Raw genomic sequence first — 18,905 nt, 5'->3', positions numbered from 1 at the left:
TCACACAGCATGAGGCATCGTCCCAAAATGTGTGTGGTCCTGGGGCATGGGGTTTGGCAGAACATTATGTGAAAAATGGAATATATATTTTTGTTTTTCCTTGACACTTTTTTTTTTTTTTTTTTTTTTTGGCTTTTGGAGATTTTTTTCAATTTGACTCCAGAGCCTGCTTTTCAAGTTGGCAGCTTTCTGGAGATGGTCAAGATGTGACTTGACTGGACATTTAAAAAAGTTCCTGTGTCCTCTTCAATACACCCCTTCACCAAACATTAATTGCAGTGTCTTTTCTTGCGGAAACCTTTCCTAAAATTACTGGATCTCTGGGGAAAACAAAGTGATCTGCTCTGAATGGAGCTTTGAAAGAGTAGGACAAATCGTAAGATGATATATTTTGAGACTTGGGGTTGCCGCTTAGAGACATTCTCTTTTCTGGATTACCTGCCTCCCAAGGCTTCATGCAAAGGGGTCTGCCGAGGAGTGGGAAAGGGCAGCCTCCCTTCTTTTTGGCTAGCTAGCACAGGAGGGTTAAGGGAGTTTATTTTCAAGAAAGCTGAATCCGTTTGGGACTGTTTCTGCCCTTAATCAAAGTGGAAGGGTCCAGTGGCCCAAAGGGATGAAGGGGGAAGGTGGGACCCAGCAGACAAAGTTAATGTTGTATTTGTGAGTACAGTTGAGGGTCAAAAAGGGACAGAATCCATAGTCAGGACCATCGTGGCAGGGGAACAGTTTATTCTAGTTGGATTCTAGAGCTTTGGAGACCAGATTATCACATTTATTTTTATGTGCAGTTAAAGTCATAGAAACCTGTTTTGTGAAACCTCAAATTTCCAAAGTAAACCAGAAGCAAGACCCTCCTTGGTTTAAAAAAATATATTTCTTCTGGCAGTTTGCACATGTTTTGATTTATATCAATGGCTTTTTAAATGTCTATTTAAAGAACACTGGGATTAAGAAGGGTTTTTTTTTTTTTTCAGTGTTGTTTTCAAACCCTTTCTGCAAAGTAAGTGTCTCTATGTTCCTTATTGCGTTCTTCCCACTGTTTTACTTCAGGAGATTGCTGTTGGTGGTTTTCTTTGCTATTTGAGAAAGTAAGTCTATATGTGTGAAATCCTCTAGGAAGATCAGAGAGATGTTTTCTAAGGAGAATAAAATAGTATTGGATATCACACTGGCCACAGAGCCACCAGGAGACCGTGGAAGTGATATTTAGCATTTCTAGCCTTGGTCCCATCTGTAGATAAAGTGCCTGGTCCTGAAGTCATGGGCTTGTGGAAATAGGGTAAAGCTTAAATGAGGCCAGGTGAGGTGCTCAGTCAGTGCTGGCTGCCGCAGTTCCTGCCTGGAGACCCCCTGCCCTGCCTCAGTCCAGTCTCTTGGTCAGGTCACTTTGAATACCAGGAGGCCTAGTAAAGTTGCTTTGGGTGGTCTCAGGCCTAAAGTCAGCTTTAAATTATCTACTCAGCTACCAATAAATTCATATCCATTATTTTTTATTTTATTTTTTATTTTTTTTGAGACAGGGTCTCAATCTGTAGCCCAGGCTAGAGTACAGTGGCCCCATCATAGCTCACTGCAGCCTTGAACTCCTGGGCTCAAGTGATCCTCCAGCCTCAGATTCCTGCATAGCTGAGACTACAGGCATGCACCTGGCTAATTTAAAAATTTTCTGTAGAGACAGGGTCTTGCTATGTTCTTGAATTCCAGGCCTCTCATCCTGCTTTGGCCTCCCAAAGTGCTGGGATTACAGGTGTGAGCCACCATGCCTGTCCTATATTTATTCGTTTTTAAATTCATGACTAACTTCCTCCAGTTACATTAATTACTAAACAAACTACCTATATCTTATTGATTGTTCCCATGAATTCTCTCAGGTAGGTGTTTATTTAACAAACACCATGTTTACTGTGTGCCAAATGTTGTTTTAAGTGTTTAGAAATGTTAACTCATTTAGTTTTTATCATAACCTTGTGAGGGGGAAAAGGGCAGATACTATCATATATATGCTCCATCTTACAGGCGATGGGATTGAGGCCCAGAGAGGTTAAATTATGTGCCCAGGGTGACACAGACAGTATGCGGGGTTCAGACCTGGCCAGTCTTATCCACAGTTGCTGCTTCCCGTAACCACCGTGCTCTTATGCAAGAGCTGGGATTCCATCCATATTGTTGGACTCTAAGCACCTTACATGAGGCACAATGCCATGTTGCATCTTTTCATGAGAGTCTTCGTTTCAAATTCTGCTGTAAAATGATCTCCTTCTATCTTTAGTTGGAAATCTAAAATAAACCATGCCTCTTTGTTTTTTTCTAACTGTGATAAATGACCTCTTTCTGTCACTTGTGGAAGTGCTGTGGGAGCCGGCACCCACTGTCCTTGTTAAACATCGACTGATCAGGGCTTGTCGGCTCACCCCGTCTGAAGCACAGCCACGTGAAGATTGAATGAGATAACGCGTGGAAAACTGGGAACTGCCAGCCACAGGTGTTGTTCTTTGGATTCAGCGGCTTCACCAGACCCTGTGAACACAAAACCTTACGTTTGAAAAGTGGTTTAAATGCTGCAAAGTCCCATGACCTTAGTTATGTTTGAGCCCCAGAACATATTTGGCGTATAGTAAAAGCAAGGGATATCCTTACTTTAGATGAAAAAAAGAGGTCAGTGAACTACTTATACTGAGTTCCTGTTCAAATGAGGCCTGGGACCCTCATCCCTTGACGGTGCAGCTAGCCTGTTCACTGTTTCCTGCTGCCTGTGTAACAGAATTTAATAACTTCATTCTCGGAGTAGAGGTCAGCTGGTCTTTGGGAAAGCTGGTATTTGGCAGTAAAAGCACCACCAATATATTTAAAAGGTGCTATGTAATGACTACAGGAGATCCCATTGAGCAGATTCTTTTCTTACCCCCAGGCCTTTGCCCTCAACTTCCAGAGCATCTCCTTACACCTGAGGTGTAGGTAACCCCTGACTCTGTCCCATATCCTAGTGGCATGGAAACCAGGTGGCTTAGTGGAACAGGAGGCAGGACCTTCTCGTGTGGTTTTTTTCCTATGGGAGCTGCCAAAGAGAGAGCTCACCCTGGGATTGCTCTCTCCCTACTTTCTAACACGCTTCAGAAAGGGGACTGAGTGAGAGGGGCTGTGTTAAAGAGGTGGGGCCTGTCAAGTCCTGGGCCACTAAGGTTCAACAGGCAGATGACCAGGAGCCTCATGGCCTTACCTGTTGACCAGCAGTGGCAGTGGGAACAACCCACCTTTTGAAAATACCCAAGAAAAGTTATCTCTGTGCTCCAGAATTCTTTGAAACCTGCCTGTCAGATGGACTAGAGACTTTCATAGAAAAGTTGGTTGTTTTTTATTTTCTGAAAATAAATCACTTTGTCCTGAAAGAAAAGGTGAGGGGCTCACTGCAGATACAGTTCTGTAAGTCAAGAGTTAAAGCCCTTCATACAGGAGTTGCATAGAGCCAGGATCAGATCGCCAAAAATGGTTTGTCTGAAAAGCTGCTGATGGCACAGTGGGGGTGGTCGTTCACTGAAGGGCAGAGGAGTTCCGCTCCGTGAGCTGTGGGTCTCTCTTTGTCCTGGCTGTGTGGCCGTGTGGCTATATCTGGGAAGTGTGAATCTGCGGTAGGGTGCCGTGGCAGAGAAGGGCAGGGAGTGTTGTGAACTTGGGGGCTGGTGCCTTGCTGGGGCTGCAGCTGTGCAGAGTTCTGGGGCTGTGGAGAAGGATGTGGATCAGCACCGGGCGAGACTTTGTTCAAGTGCATGTAGCTACAGGGCGACGCTCTTCTTCATTCAGTTTTCTTTTTCTTAAGGAGGCTATTTGTTAGGATTTAATATCTTCGTGGTTATTTCTCAGCTTCTGAGCATTTCTGCTTTTTTTCCTTTCTTTTTTTCTTTAAATTTTTTTTAACATCAACATGCCATCCCAGCATTTTTGCTTTTTAATATCCTAGCTGTTGGAGACATAGGGAGAATGATACTGAAGGTGGGGGAAAGACGTTCTGAAATATACCTTAATCCAGTCTCTTACACAGTCTTCCTTAGATAGGCTGAGGGATTGGCAGAACATTATGTAAAAAGTGGAACCAACTTTGCTTTTTCTAACTGTTCCAAAGTCTACAAATACCCCGAAGTTGCAAATAGGTAGGCCTGCACACACTCAAGCCTGTGTTTTTCCTGTCCTTCTCCAACAGATCAGAAGCAAGCTGAGGCCCCTTAGGAATTCTGCCAGCTGGGGTGGGTGTCTGGTTTTTCCAGCACAGTTGAATGATTCAGAGTGCAGTAGGCAGGGTGAGACCCTGCGAGCAGAGCACACCCTAGGCTTGTGTTAGTGTGAGGCAGCAGCGAAAGAGAGGCCAAGCTGTTCGTGCAGACGAGTGAGATGGCTGGCTTTTTCTGAGCTGCTGCCAGCTGGAAGCTCTGCCCACAGATGTGGACTATTTACCTGTGGGTTTGATGTGTTTGTTTTCTTTTTCCCTAGGACTGGGTAGGGGAGGTGGTGGGATGGGTGGATGGAAAGCAAGTAACAACAAAAATTTAATTGGTTAGTAAGACAGGAAAGCCAGCAGGGAGAGAACTTCCCTTAATTGCCAAGAATGTTGAAATTTTTTCTCAAAATTGCCATTAACTCCTAAACTCTATTCGGTGCCTCTATATTGAGAGCCTTATATACTGCCTTCCTTGAATAATGGGTTTCAATGATAGAGGTCATTGCTCTTGAGGTACTTATATAATTTAATAAGGAGGAAGAGGACAGTTATGGAGACAACTGTACATGAACATTTAATTAGACAACATAAGCAGAGAAATTTCAGAGTTCTGTGGAAATTCAGAGAGGAAGGAAAGATGGTGTGGGGTGGGCTCTAGGAGAGCCTTTAGAAGAGCTGACAAACAGAATGTTATTTTAAAGATGGACATGAAGTTGCATGTTCCTAGGTGGAGGGGAAAGCTAAGAATTGGGGGATTTTTTAGCATGCAGCACTCACCAGAACTGCTGCTCTCTAGGGCAGCAACCATTTCATCTCTTGGCCCCTAATGTGCTGGGGCTTTCAGCCAGACAGGGTAAGGGATTGTTCAGGCCCCATTCTCGTTGCCTTTTCCCTCGTTTAACTAGACCAGTGCTCAGGACAGGCTACTGCCAGGGGTGGAAAATTCATGGAAATAGGCTTTCTATGTAGTTCGGCATGCATGGAGTAGGGGTGAGAACCAGGATCAGTATTGTTTCTTAGTGTCACAAATATGTATTTATTTATTTTAAACAGCTTTATTGAGATAAAATTCACATACCACACAGTTTACCCATTTAAAGTGTACAGTTTTTAGCATATTCACAGAGTTGCATAAACACAACCACAATCTAATTTTAGAACATTTTCATCACCTCAGAACAAAATCCTGTGGCCATTTGCAGTCGCTCGCTATTGTCCCACTGTCCCTAGCCCCAGGCAACCACTAATCTACTTTCTGTCTCTAATGAATTTGCCTATTGTGGCTATTTCATATACTGTAATTAGAAACATGCAATATGTGGTCCTTTGCAACTGGCTTCTTTGACTTAGTGTAATGTTTTCAAGGTCATCCATGCTGTATCAGTACTTCATTCCTTTTTATGGCTGAGTAATATTCCATTAGATGGGTATATACCATATTTTATTTATCTGTCCATCAGTTGATGGACAGTTGGGTTGTTCCTACAAACATTTGGGTACAAGTTTTTGTGTGGATTTATGTTTTCATTTCTCTTGCATGTAAACCTACGAGTAGAATTACTGTGTCAAATGGTAACTCCTTGTTTAACATTTTGAGGAATTTCCAGATTGTTTCCCATAGCGGCTGTACCATTTTACATTCTCACCAGCAGTCTATGAGGGTTCTAATTTCTCTACATCCTTACCCACACTTTTGTTATTGTCTGTCTTTTTATTATAACTATCCTATTGGGTATGAAGTGGTATCTCATAGTGGTTTTCATTTTCATTTTCCTAATAACTAATGATGAACATCTTTTTATGTGCTTACTGGGTATTTGTGTGTCTTCTTTGAGGAAATGTCTATTTAGGTCTGTCACATCTTTGAATTGAGTTTATTATTATTATTATTATTATTGAGTTGTAAAAGTTCTTTATATATTTTAGATACCAGACCTCTATTAGATATATGACTTGCAAATATTTTCTCCCATCCTGTAGATTGTCTTTTCACTTTATTAGTAATATCCTTTGATACACAAAAGCTTTTAATTTTGATGGAATCAAATTTTATCTTTTTTTTCCTCTTAATTACTGTGCTTTTGGTGTTGTATTTAAGAAATGGTTAAGAAACTGTTACCTAGCCCAAGGTAATGAAGATTTATTTCAGTATGTTCACCTATGAATTTTATAGTTTTTAGTTCTTAGAGTTAAGCTTTTAATCTTTTCTGAGTTAATTTTTCTGCATAATGTGAGGAAAGGGTCCTTCATTCTTTTGCATGTGGATATCCAGTTGTTCCAGCACCATTTGTTGAAAGATTATTCTTTCCCCATCAAATTATCAATTGACCATAAATGTGTGGGTTTATTTCTTGACTCTCAATTCTATTCCATAGATCTGCACGTCTAGGATCAGTATTTTTGAAGCTTCTCAGGTGTGTGGTTGAGGTTGAGAACCATCTGGCCAGGGTAGGGAGTTTGGCTGGTTTGATTGGGAGACAGCACAATACAAGGTTGTTGTAATACTTCATTGCAGGTGTGCAGACCATCGTTCTTCACTAAACCAGTATTTCCCAAACTTGCCTGATGAGAATTGCCAGGGATGCTTGTTAATATATTTCTGGCCTCTATGCACTGGGGAGCACAGGGCCTGGTAGGGGATGAGGAGGGGACAGCTTTGCGTGTAGCCTGTGATTCTGAGCTCTTCCACATGGGTATTTCTTCCTACTGGTTGTAAGCTGATCAGAACCCCAAGAACCTGTGTATTTAATGAACTCTGCAGGTGAGTGCTTTGGTCAGGCTAGCTGGGGCGATGCTGGGTCTGCTAGGGCAGACCATCAGAAACTTGTATACCTGCCCTGTGGTCCATCCATAAAATTGCTCTTCGCAAGGTATTCTTGGGGTGATGCCATCACTGTGTGTTAAAGAGGGATTATAAGAAACAGCCCTATGAAACTCTTTGCTGTGTTTAGTGTGAGCTGTTCCATGGCCACTTTATGTAATAGTGCCTCCTGCCAAATATGCACAAATATTGTTAATATCTGTAGTTCTTCCTTATCTGTGTTGTTTGCTTTATTTAAATTTCCATAGTACTTTTCAAGAATGTTTAACTTATTTATCTTGTCTACACCATTAGATTGAAATCTTCACAAGGGAAGGATTTTTATGTTTGTTTTTTTGGTTGGAAGTTCTGTCTTTGCATGGGCTACTGAAAAGCCAGGCGTAGTAGTGGCATGTGCCTGTACTGTAGTCTCAGCTACTTGGGAGGCTGAGGTGGGAGAATAGCTTGAGCTCAGGAGTAGGAGTCCAACCTGGGCAACCTAGTGAGACTGTCTCTTTAAGAAAAAATTATCACCATATTTATGTCCACTCCCTAATGGGTGTGTAGGACTAAGTGACTTAGGTGTCATTAACCTTTTTTCCCCCCTGTTTGTCTTGCTATATTGCATGCATCTCTGCAAGTTATGTAAATCTCCATTGGAAACTGCTAGGCTGGAAATACGTACTATTTAATCAGATTTGGTGAGATGTTTTAATTTCAGTCCTTCTTCTTGGTCTGGGAAATTAAAAGCTTGGATTCTAGGTAGGGGGGAGGAGAAATTTTTTTAAGAAATGAATTCCTTTTTATTCCTTTTTTTTTTTTTTTAGGATAGAATTTTTGCGGCATTTGAAGAGCTTTTTCCAGATTATGTTTAAAATTGAAACCAAGCCATGTGGTGAAGAACTCAAGGGCGGGGATAAAGTACTGATGACCTGTGTTGGCATTGGCTTCTCCAACCTTAGCAAGACCCTCAAGTGATAACTATCACAAGATAAGGCCCCAGTGCCTACAGACAAAGCAGAGACTGCCAAGGACAGCAAAGGGACCAAGTCCAAATGTATTCTTCCAGGACAGGACAGCTACTTATATTAAGGACTTGCTTAATTTTCTGTTTTAAAAAAATCTGTATACAAATAAAAGACATCTCTGTATCATGTGGTTTCCTGCCATTTCTCCAGTGGCATTGATATTCCTCAGGAGGCCCAGTCACCGTAAGAGCTCCCTCGGCTTAACCTGGAGGAAGAGTGTGCCTTCAGGACACGGTTGTCCTGCTAGACCAGTGTCGCAGCTGCGTTCAGCCATGGCTCCTCAGCCCACATACCTGGGCTTATGTCATATGGTCATTTTCCAGACTTGTGGAGTAACCTGTGGTAACTGTTCTTTCTCCAAGGATTTAACCTCTTTGAGCCTTGGTTTCTGTTATAGGGATTAAATGAGATAATATATGTGGAAGTTATTTTATGAGTTGTGCAGTGCTATGCAAAGGTCAGAACTGGGTATATTAGACTATTTGATCTCTTTTGAATGGATTGCTATTATGGGCACAGATACTGATCCTTATCTTGTTCATTGCATGCATATGTGAGGGATGGGTAGCTGTAGAGGGTGGGGGTCCAACTAAAGTTCTGGGTGTTTTCTGCAGCCCAGGTGTGCTATACATTTTGTTTTATTCTCACAATAACCATATAATGTAAATTTTATCTCCACAAGAAAATTCAAAAAGAGTGTTTTGTTCCTTTGAAATTTATAATGTAAAGACATTAAATCTTCTGATGTAAAGATCTAAATGTAATAGAGTCAACGTCTAGGATTTTACCCTACTTGCAAATTAATAAGTTAGATTATTACTGTTTTGTTGATGCTAGCAGAAGACATGGGAGTCCTGGGTCAGAGACAAAGAACTTCTATTACTCAGCATAGTAAGCAGCATAAGCTTCTTGTTTATATTTGTTCCCCTACCCCCCACATCCCACAGTGGACGTAGAGGGGCTCAGGTAGATGCCATGTGCATAATGGGTTTGCGTCACAGCCAAGAAACATGTATGCTTGGGGATTCCACCTCTTTTGTGCAGGCCTGCTCTTTTTTCCACATGGAGGTGTTACCCCATCCCTCAGGATTGCTTGCTGCAAACACTGTTCTGAGAAAGGACCCAGATAAAGGGGTAAAGGGTATTCCCACCCAGCAAGAATGTGTGGGAATACTCAGGATCTGTGACAGATTTCCCCTGCCAACTAATAGAGTCTACATTTGGTGTCTGTATGGGGTTGGGTTTGGTAGAAGGGGAAAGATCTAATTCTTTACGCTAGGATTCCAAATGGTATCCTCCACCTAGGGTGGGCTTTTGAAGTAAGCAAAGGTCTTTGCCTCACCAGTCCCTCTTGGTACCCTTTTATTTTGCAGTGAAAAGGGATTAGAGAAAGGCTGTGCTCGGATGATGGGGTGTGGGAGGATGTGGAGGTAGAGAGCTAACACCGAGGAATGCCAGGACATTATGAACTGAGGCATTGCCGAGAACGTTACGTGTTGTATTGGTATTCTGTCAGAGTATAACAAATGCCTGCAAACTTAGCACCTTAAAACAACACCCCGTTATCATTTCACAGTTCTGTAGCTCAATCATCCAGGCAGGCTTGGTCGGGTTCTCTGCTTAGTCTCACAAGGCTGATGTCAAGGTGTCAGCTGGGCTAGGCTCTCACCTGAAGGCTCTGGGAAAGAAAGAATGTGCTTCCAGCTCATTCAGGTTGTTGGCAGAATTCAGAGTGTAGGACTGAAGTCACTGTTTCCTTGCTGTCAGTCTGGACAACTCTCAGCTTATAGACACTGCCCTTATTCGTGTGCACTTGGTTCCGTCCATCTTAAGCCAGCAATGGTGCCTGGCTTAAGGCACCGTTGGTGCTTCCAATCTGGCTTCCTCTTGTGATGCAAGCTGGAGAAACATTGCTTCTAAATGACTCATATCATAATAGCCCACCTGGATAATCTCCCTATCTTAAGGTCAACTACTTACAGCAGTACCTAGATTTGTGTTTGAATAACCAGGGGCTGGAAATCTTAGAATTCTGCCCACCACACACACCCCAATCTTATTATGTGCAGCTGACGTTTGAACTCAGATCTACCCATACAGAATTCAGATTCAGAACTAAGGGTCCATGTTGTTTTGTTTATTTATTTATTTATTTTTTCTACTTCCCAGAATTAGGAGAAGGGCCATGTTGCTTTGGACATATCATATACTGTATAGCAGGGGCCTCTGTCCCTTGGTGCAAGCTCTGGAAATGGTATTGTTAGTCAATTCGGGGTGGTATGTGGAGGCCAGGCAGGGCTCCTGTCTGCTGCAGACATGGAAGTGTCTGGTGGGGTTCTAGCCCTCTATTTGGCACAGCTGCTTCTGGAGCCAAAACATCTGGCAGTAGCAGTAATGGTTGCCAAAAGGAGGACAAATGTAATATTTATTTAAACAGCATGCTTCCAGCCCCTTCTCGAATTCTGAAGAGAAACAATACCACTCCTTGGGCAGAATGCATCCTTTGCTGGTTGCTGGTATATTTTAGAGACCATTCAACTCCAGCAGCGTCTGCCTTGTTATTAGCTTAGCTGCTAGTCAGTCCAGTTACTCACTAGGGTAGTTTGAGGGGAGAGATTCCAGCATCTGGGGGCTTGGTTTTCTGTCTTGGTCTGTCTGCTCCTTCCTGCTGACAAACTGCTCTGAGTTATAGCAACTGGTGCTCAATGGGACTAGCGAGTTTTTAAGGCAGATACACCTGTGGACTTTTGGAAGGTCATGGCAGAATCACTGTGTTTGTCTTCCTGTCATCTACCAGGCCCTGCCTCTGTGTTTCAGCACTTTTCAACTACATTCTGCACAGATATCATCATGTTATTTAGGTTGGTGCAAAAGTAATTGTGGTTTTAGCATTGTTGAAATTTGTCCTTTGATGTTGGAATACATTCTTAAATAAATGTGGTTATGTCATACATCACTTTAATGCACATTTCTCACTTTATGTTTTTTTGCTAATGACTTATTACTTGCTGTTTATTTTATATTTATTTTAGACTATGGAAATGATGTTAGACAAAAAGCAAATTCCGAGTGATTTTCTTATTTGAGTTCAAAAGGGGTTGTAAAGCAGCAGAGACAACTTGCAACATCAACAACGCATTTGGCCCAGGAACTGCTAATGAACGTACAGTGCAGTGGTGGTTCAAGAAGTTTTGCAAGGTAGATGAGAGCCTTGAAAATGAGGAGCACAGTGGCCGGCCATCGGAACTTGACAACGACCAATTGAGAGCAATCATGGAAGCTGATCCTCTTACAACTACATGAGAAGTTGCCTAAGAACTCGATGTTGACTGTTCTATGGTCATTCGGCATTTGAAGCAAATAGGACAGGTGAAAAAATCTTGATAAGTGAGCGCCTCATGAGCTGACCAAAAATCAAAAAAATCATTGTTTTGTACGCAAGGACAATGAACCATTTCTTGATCAGGTTGTGACATGTGACAAAAGTGGATTTTATATGACAACCGGCAATAACCAGCTCAGTGGTTGGACCAAGAATCTCCACAGCACTTCCCAAAGCCAAACTTGCACCAAAAAAAGATCATGGCCACTGTTTGGTGGTGTGCTGCCTGTCTGATCCTCTACAGCTTTCTGAATCCTGGTGAAACCATTGCATCGGAGAAGTCTGCTCAGCAAATAGATGAGACGCACTGAAAACTGCAGTCAATGCCTACAGCCAGCATCGGTCAACAGAAAGGACCCAATTCTTCTCCACAATAACATCCCACTGCACATTGCACAATGAATGCTTCAAAAGTTGAATGAACTGGGCTATGAAGTTTTGCCATATTCACCTGACCTCTTGCCAACCAACTACCACTTCTTCATCATCTGGACTTTTTGCAGGGAAAACACTTCCACAACCAGCAGGGCGCAGAAGATGCTTTCCAAGAGTTCGTCAAATCCCAAAGCACAGATTTTTATGCTACAGGAATAACAAACAAACTTATTTCTCGTTGGCAAAAACGTGTTGATTGTAATGGCTCCTATTTTGATTAGTAAAGATGCATTTGAGCCTAGTTATAATGATTTAAAATTCATGACTTGAAACCACAATTACTTTTGCACCAACCTAATATTTTTACCGTGTTTGTCAGAACAGTTGCTAAAAGGTGAAAGGAAGCTGGTGTATTGCAGCATGACGGGCTCATGGGGAAAGAGCAACAGGAGGACCTGCTGAAATCCAAATTGCTCTCATAGGCAGCTAAACCACGTGGGTTTTCTTTATTTTAAAAAATTATTTCTGATAAAAAGTGGTGAGGGGTAGCTAATCACAGACCCAACTTATAACTCAAGTTGCACCATGGTGTCTGTCCTCAGACTGTCACTCCTACAATAAAAGGCCATGAGGTGGCTGTCTTGCTAGGACTCTGTTTTGGGAGGCTGCTAGGTGAGGCCAATGCTGGCAGTTAGTTTTATGGTCACAGAAGAGCTGAGGGTGGTAAAGCGAGGGAAAGAGCTGGGCAGGATGGAGGAAGCTGGAAGCAATTGATGAAATCAAGATAGATGGAGACACCAAAATGCCAGGGAGACAGAATTCCCAAACCTTTGGCAGTGCCTGATGTGGGAGTGGGATTCACCTGGGTTAGGTGGGCATCAGGGTGGGCTGAAAAGATGGATGGACTGGGGGCTTTGGTCAAGGGGGTGAGGGTTAGAATGTGGGGTCCTGTTGACCTTACCATTTGGCACTGTGTTGGAGACCTGTGGATGTACAGTGGGTGATTTTAGCCAGTCTGATGAATGGGAATGCAGCACCGTGGGCAGACGCCAAGCCTGGATCTCTGCTCTTCCTCACCCAGCTGCACAGCAGATGAGAACTAAGTGGCACCGAGAGTTTCTGTATTCAGACAACCCTGGCCTGTTCTTTAGAAGTGCCCAGTTAATGGGAATGTGAATAAGCGGTGGGGCCTTTTTGTGCTTTTGTTGGCCACATCTAAGAGGCCATTTGAGTTGAACACTTTATCAGTGTTTGGCATCTAACGGAGGCCAAGCCACATCACTCCTTTACCCAAGCAAATAAAAGCTGTCATTTTGTCCAGGGTGCTTGGGTGTGGGGCTGCTGTACTTCCTTGTCACATTTGGCCCATTCCTGTCAGATCATCTGACTCCCTACCCAGAGCACAGGTCAGCACCTATTTTAAAACATTCTAGGCCAGGCATGGTGGCTCACAGCTGTAATCCTAGCACTTTGGAAGGTCGAGGCAGGAGGATCACTTGAGGCTGGGGGTTCAAGACCAGCCTGAGCAAGAGTGAGACCTCATCTCTGCTAAAAATAGAAAGATTAGGCACCTGCTTGTAGTCCCAGGAGTCCGAGGTAGGAGGATTGCTTGAGCCTAGGAGTTTGAGGTTGCAGTGAGCTATGATGATGCCACTGCACTCTAGCCTGGGTGACAGAGTGAGACTCTGTCTCAAAAAAACCCCCAAAAACAAATAAACCACCCCCCAACCTCTTCCCCCCAAAATCTTAGATGTTTCTGATTTGGCTTTCTCCGAGGGCTTGGGACATTCTTTAGTTCTCTGTTTCCTCCCCATTCCCAGCCCTCTAAAGAGCCTTGCCTCCAGATTGATTAATTTGTTAATAATTTCTCTCTGCTACAGTTTGGGAAATGATATATTCAAATTGACAGTGGTAGATGAATTTATAGAAAGTAGAGGCCAACTTAAAGACGAAAGATAATGAACCAACCCAGTGATGACATGTGTGGTGCCTTCATGCGTCTGTTCTCCCAGCGCCCTGTCACCACAGCTGTGGTAGAGAGGTGGGGCTGTTGCTGTCCTCACTGGTGGCCATCTGGGTCGCTGGTCTCCATCTTGGGAGCAAGTGATGCCCCAAAGGCAAATGGTAGGAGCAGCTGCCTCTTCTGCTACCTCTGGGAATTGTGGCTGTCTGGAAGCTTTTTGTAGTCTTCAAGGAACAATGTTCGTGGGGACCATATATTTTGAAACGGTGCCTGGCTTCAATCGTTGCAACCAATCTCAGGCTTTGTAAGTGCTGCATGCACTTGGTTCCTGGACCCTCCTGCGTGCTCCTCTCTCGATCCTAAGCTCTGTTTGACCACTCTGCTATTTTACCCATTAGGCAATTAAAAGCCTCATGCCTAAGATCTATAAGCTTTGAAGGACCTATGAAAATGCTTCCAAGAAACCAGGAAAAAAAAAAAAATACTGGCTGCAAATTATGCAAAGAAAAGAGCAAAAATAATTATCTACAAAATGAAATGCTTTCCAGCTTAATTGTTAAAATATTGAAGACAATGTAGGTGAGAATTTCTTTTTTCACAGCAATTTCTGGTTTTAGTATCTGAGCTGCTGAGACGATCACTTCACAAGAATTTGTGTTTGCCAAGGAATCGTAGCTAATCATGCTAAATGAGTTGTTGATCACCAACTATTTAAAAGGCAAAATTATAAAAAGCCTTTCAGAGATTTTAATATGTGTGGTTTGATGACACTCTCTCATAAGAGGCCTAGAAAGTAAAACCGTCCAAGCCCTCTCCTTCTCTCACCGAGTTGCCTCCTCAATCTTAAAGCCTCGGCTGGTTCCTCAGGGAGCCCCGACCCTGCAATACAACCCCTGCAACATGTTCCCATAGGCCCTTCTACCCCCTAATCCTAGTGCTTATCACACTGTTAGTTGGTCAGTTCTCCTCCGTTTTAACCTATGGTGGTAAGGACTGGGGCCATCTTTCAAGGTTTGGTGTGGCCACAATCTTAAAGGTTTTTTGTTGTTTTTTTTTTAAGTGTTTATTTTTTAGAAAAAAATTTATTTATGAGAAAAGGCTTTGGTTTCTTTTTTTTTAAAACAAGGAAAGCAGAACGGTTTCTTGAATTTCTGTAGAGCATTGTGGAAATAACACAGGCTTAGGAATTAAACCTATATTTGAATCTGGCTGTGTCAGTAGCACTGGACTGGTCCTCCATCCTTCTGACCTGAGAGTGGGAAATACCTACCTCATGCCCACCCTGCTGTTGAGAGGATTTGTTAAGCATAATGGTTGTGGGTAGGATTCTTTTTAGTTCAGTCCTTGTTGAAGATTCAGAGCAGCCTTCCACCTCGCAGGTTAATGTCAGCATGAGTCACAGAGTTTATCTTTACATCTAGTTCTTGGATGCACTCAGCTAGAAAACCAGGGACAAACTGTGGCACCTGCATGCAGGTTGAGGTCAAACTGTCCCATGACACATGTTATAAGAGTGAGTTCACCGTGATCTCAAGTGCCAGGATCCATCCAGTCGGGGCAGAGTGAAAACCCTGGCTGACCTCAGGGCTGTAAGATCCTGGAGCTAATATGTACACCAAAGCAAACTGAGTTGTAAGGAACTCCATCCTTTCCTCTCCCACCAAGGAAGGAAAAGAATCATAATCTCTAGTTGCCAATTCTGAAATTTTGTATGTCAGTCTACTTTTCCTGTAGCCAGCCTGGGGCTACAAGGAACATCATATATAATAGAAAAAGTCAGACAAGCCTAAGGTTCTGGTCTTGGGTCTTCTGCCTCAGGCCTGCCTTTGAGCAAATTACTCAGCTTTTTGATCTGTAGTTTCATTGGGATTTGAACAAAACCTACTGCAGAAGGCTATGAAGATTAAGCGTGCATATTGACAATACTAGGCATTAACAACCTGAGTTGCTTTCTTGACCGATGATAAAGTGAAAGACTAGGTTTCTTGAGTCCAGAGATATTATGAAAGGGATATGGAAGTCATTTTAACTTGGGTGAGTCCTAAGGCTTTGAATTGGGTATAATGTAGTTGTAAATGAAAAATCAAAGACATTGACTCAAACAAGAATTTATAGGCTCTTTTAACTAAGAAGTTTAGTAGTGCATTTGGCTTCAGGTAAAGCTGGATCTAGGGGTTCAACCAATGTCATCAGAATTTAACTCTCTTCCATCTCTCAGCTCTGCTTTCTTCTGTGTTGTTTGCCTTTTCCAGCATTGTCTTTAATGTGCTGTCCTCTTGGCAACCCTCATGGACAGGGAGATACTTTCTACCCAATGTTTAAAATATATATAAATATATACATATATGTTTATATATATTTATGTATATTTATATATATATATATATATTTAAACCCCTCAGAGGCCGGGTGCGGTGGTTTACACCTGTAATTCTAGCACTTTGGGAGGCTGAAGCAGGAGGATTGCTTGAGCCCAAGAGTTTGAGACCAGCCTGAACAAGAGCAAGACCCGTCTCTACAAAAAACAGAAAAACTAGCCAGGCATGGTGGTGTGCGCCTGTAGTCCCAGAGGCAGGGCGATCGCTTGAGCCCAGGAGTTTGAGGTTGCAGTGAGCTACAATGACGCCACTGCACTCTAGCCTAGCCGACAGAATGAGAGAACTTGTTTCAAAAAAAAAAAAAAAAAACCACAGAATTATGTCTCCCTTTTTTGCTGAATACAAAATTCTCTGACCAGATCTATTCTCCATTTGATTCTCTTCCCTGGAGTGGTAATGATGTCAGCCTCACCTAGATTGTGTGGACTAAGAATAAGAAGAGGTGATTCTCAAAGGGGAATCTGAATGCTTTTAGAAAAAAGAATTGGTACTGGGCAGGCAGAAACAACAGTTGTCCACTATAGACTGTATTGCCTACTTGCCTGAATGTTCTCAGAAAGATGCCCCACAGTACTGCCTGCCCACCACCATCTTCCCCCATTCAGAATCTTCCAGCGTTATGATATAGAATGAGGTAGACAAGGATGAATTCAGTTTAACAAATGATGCCCAACAAAGGAAGATCATTATACCCAGAAGACCAAAATTAACAGGGATGTTTGGCAAATGCTTATCATTTTAGCCAGTGGTATTTTGGGGCTAGAAGGGGCACAGTACCCCAGATGATAACCCAGAGGAGGAGAAATGTCAGTGATCAGTTCTGGGTGTGGGAGCAGCATGTGGGGTGTGGGCCAGGAGGAGGGGTGGGGGCCCACCCTAAAGCAAAATGTCAGTTGTTGTCTTTATCATGGTTCTGCCGTTCCTAACCTCTGGAAAGATTCAGGAGTGGGGGAAGAAGACCAGGACTTTTTTCCATTGCCAGGAATAGGACAGTTAAATGGATGACAATGTAAAAGAGCTGCCTGTGGAAGAGAGCAATGAAGACACATCAAAGCTGTGACAGGGTCCTGGGGTGGGAGCATGAGAGATGCTTCTCTTATTTACAAATAATTTAAACTATTTTTGTTTTTATGGTTATATACACACACAAATATTTGCATATGTATATATATTAGTTTATATTAAGAATCTCAGGTACAACTCCCGTAATTTTCCATCAACCCTAAGGCAAATAAAGATTAGGAATTCTCTTTGTCCCACTCCTCTGCACCATCCCTCAAAAAAACCCCAAAATAACACAGAACTACACAATCAACTTCCTTGTGATGTGGCAGGAGGCTGGGAAGCAGGTGCCGCAATTGGAAGGACTCCTGCTAGGAGGCTGGACAAGTGGCATAGGCCCCTGCACGTTACCTGTTTTCCAGGGCTGGCAGCAGGATTCTAGGTCAGAGCATGGTGCTCAGCCTCCAAATTAGGGTCTCTTGATGTCTAATGTACTACTTCCCAGAGCATGTTCAAATGCTACCGTCTCTATCCCAGGCTTGGAGAGTCACAATGTATGTTAATAGAGCAAAAGCTCCAGGAAGTCCTGCAGTTGAAACTGCTTAACTTAGTACTTTTCAAACTCATTTAGCCATGGTACTCTCCCTACCCTGAAAAAAAAAAAAAAAAGAAAGAAAATATTAATATCATGTAGTTTTCTTATTCCGGGGGCTCTGGGTCTAGTAGGATATTTTAGGAAAATAGAAAATATAAGCTCTTACATTCTTTTTTTTTCCCCCCAAGCCCAGGCTGAAGTACAGTGGTACACTGAACTGCTGTGCTCAAGTGATCCTCTTATCCCAGCCTCCTGATAGCTGGGACTCCAGGCATGTGCCACTGTGCCTGGCTAGCTCTTGCATTCTCGATTGGGATGTTTGTGAGAAGCTGAGTAGTTGTAGGGAACCTGGGTGGAATGTCCAGGCTCACGTCTGACCCTTACCCCAGCCCTGCAGTGCTGACCACTCATGAGCTTTAAGTCAATGGCCACCAGCCCACTGGCCCCATTGTCTTCTCTTGTTGTCTGGGCTTCTAGGAATTAGATGGGTCAGGTGTGTGGATAGGATGGGATTTTGTTGTTGGTAGGGTATTATAACAGTGTCCCCAGCTTCTTGAGAGTTATCCTGACTGTTCTCTTCCTCTTGACTCAGAGGTTCAATGTGGCAGTAGAGCCCACTTTGGGTTCTTAGCAAGAAGAAGTTGGAAGAGGTCAGGGAGAAATCCTTGGGGAGGAGGAACCAAGAAGAAATGGAAAGTTCCTTTAAGTACTGTGTTTGACCATACAGTTAGGCTGAGCCTGAACCTTGAATCACCTGGCTTTTTAGAGAATTCTGACCAGTGCACCACCTGCCAGCAGCTGTCACAGAGATGCACAGACACAGTCCTTGAGGCAATGGTGACTGGGAATGGGGAGACGGAGTGGGCTAAGCCTCTGTGTTGAATCGCTGCCAGCCTTACTGCTCTGTTGATGGGCTCTCCAGAAGAGAGCCTGACCAATATTCTCTGAGTGTCTTCTTCAAAATATAGTTTACATGGGTGCTTTGCGAAGCCGTTGATCCTGTATGCCCAGGATAAACTTTTGCAGCTCTCAACAACCTGAGTGATTGCTATTTGTAGTCCCTGAGTTTTGTCTTTTGGGAGTACAGAAGGTAAAAGACCTTGAACTCCCTGTCCACCTACCTGAGAGGAAGAAGAGTGAGAAAGCAAGTGGAAAACAACCTTGTGTGGAAG

At 43.1% G+C, this 18,905-nt stretch overlaps 1 protein-coding gene across 5 annotated transcripts in view; it reads left to right on the top strand.

Moving 5' to 3' along the window:
• RCL1 (RNA terminal phosphate cyclase like 1) overlaps nt 1–18,905 on the top strand; it is an 83,417-nt gene that overhangs the window by 46,481 nt on the left and 18,031 nt on the right. For 2 of the 5 annotated variants that reach the window (XM_045563894.1, XM_045563896.1), the window contains one exon: nt 7,838–8,161. The exons of the other annotated variants lie outside the window; for them this stretch is intronic. In XM_045563894.1, the coding sequence (XP_045419850.1) occupies nt 7,838–7,988 (151 nt within the window). In that variant the 3' untranslated portion in view covers nt 7,989–8,161. Of the gene's footprint in view, nt 1–7,837; nt 8,162–18,905 lie in introns of those variants that run through there. 5 annotated transcript variants of the gene reach the window in all.

Source organism: Lemur catta, chromosome 10 (genome assembly GCF_020740605.2).
Source record: "Lemur catta isolate mLemCat1 chromosome 10, mLemCat1.pri, whole genome shotgun sequence".
Lineage (NCBI taxonomy): Eukaryota > Metazoa > Chordata > Mammalia > Primates > Lemuridae > Lemur > Lemur catta.
This window is presented reverse-complemented; position numbering and strand designations above follow the sequence as displayed.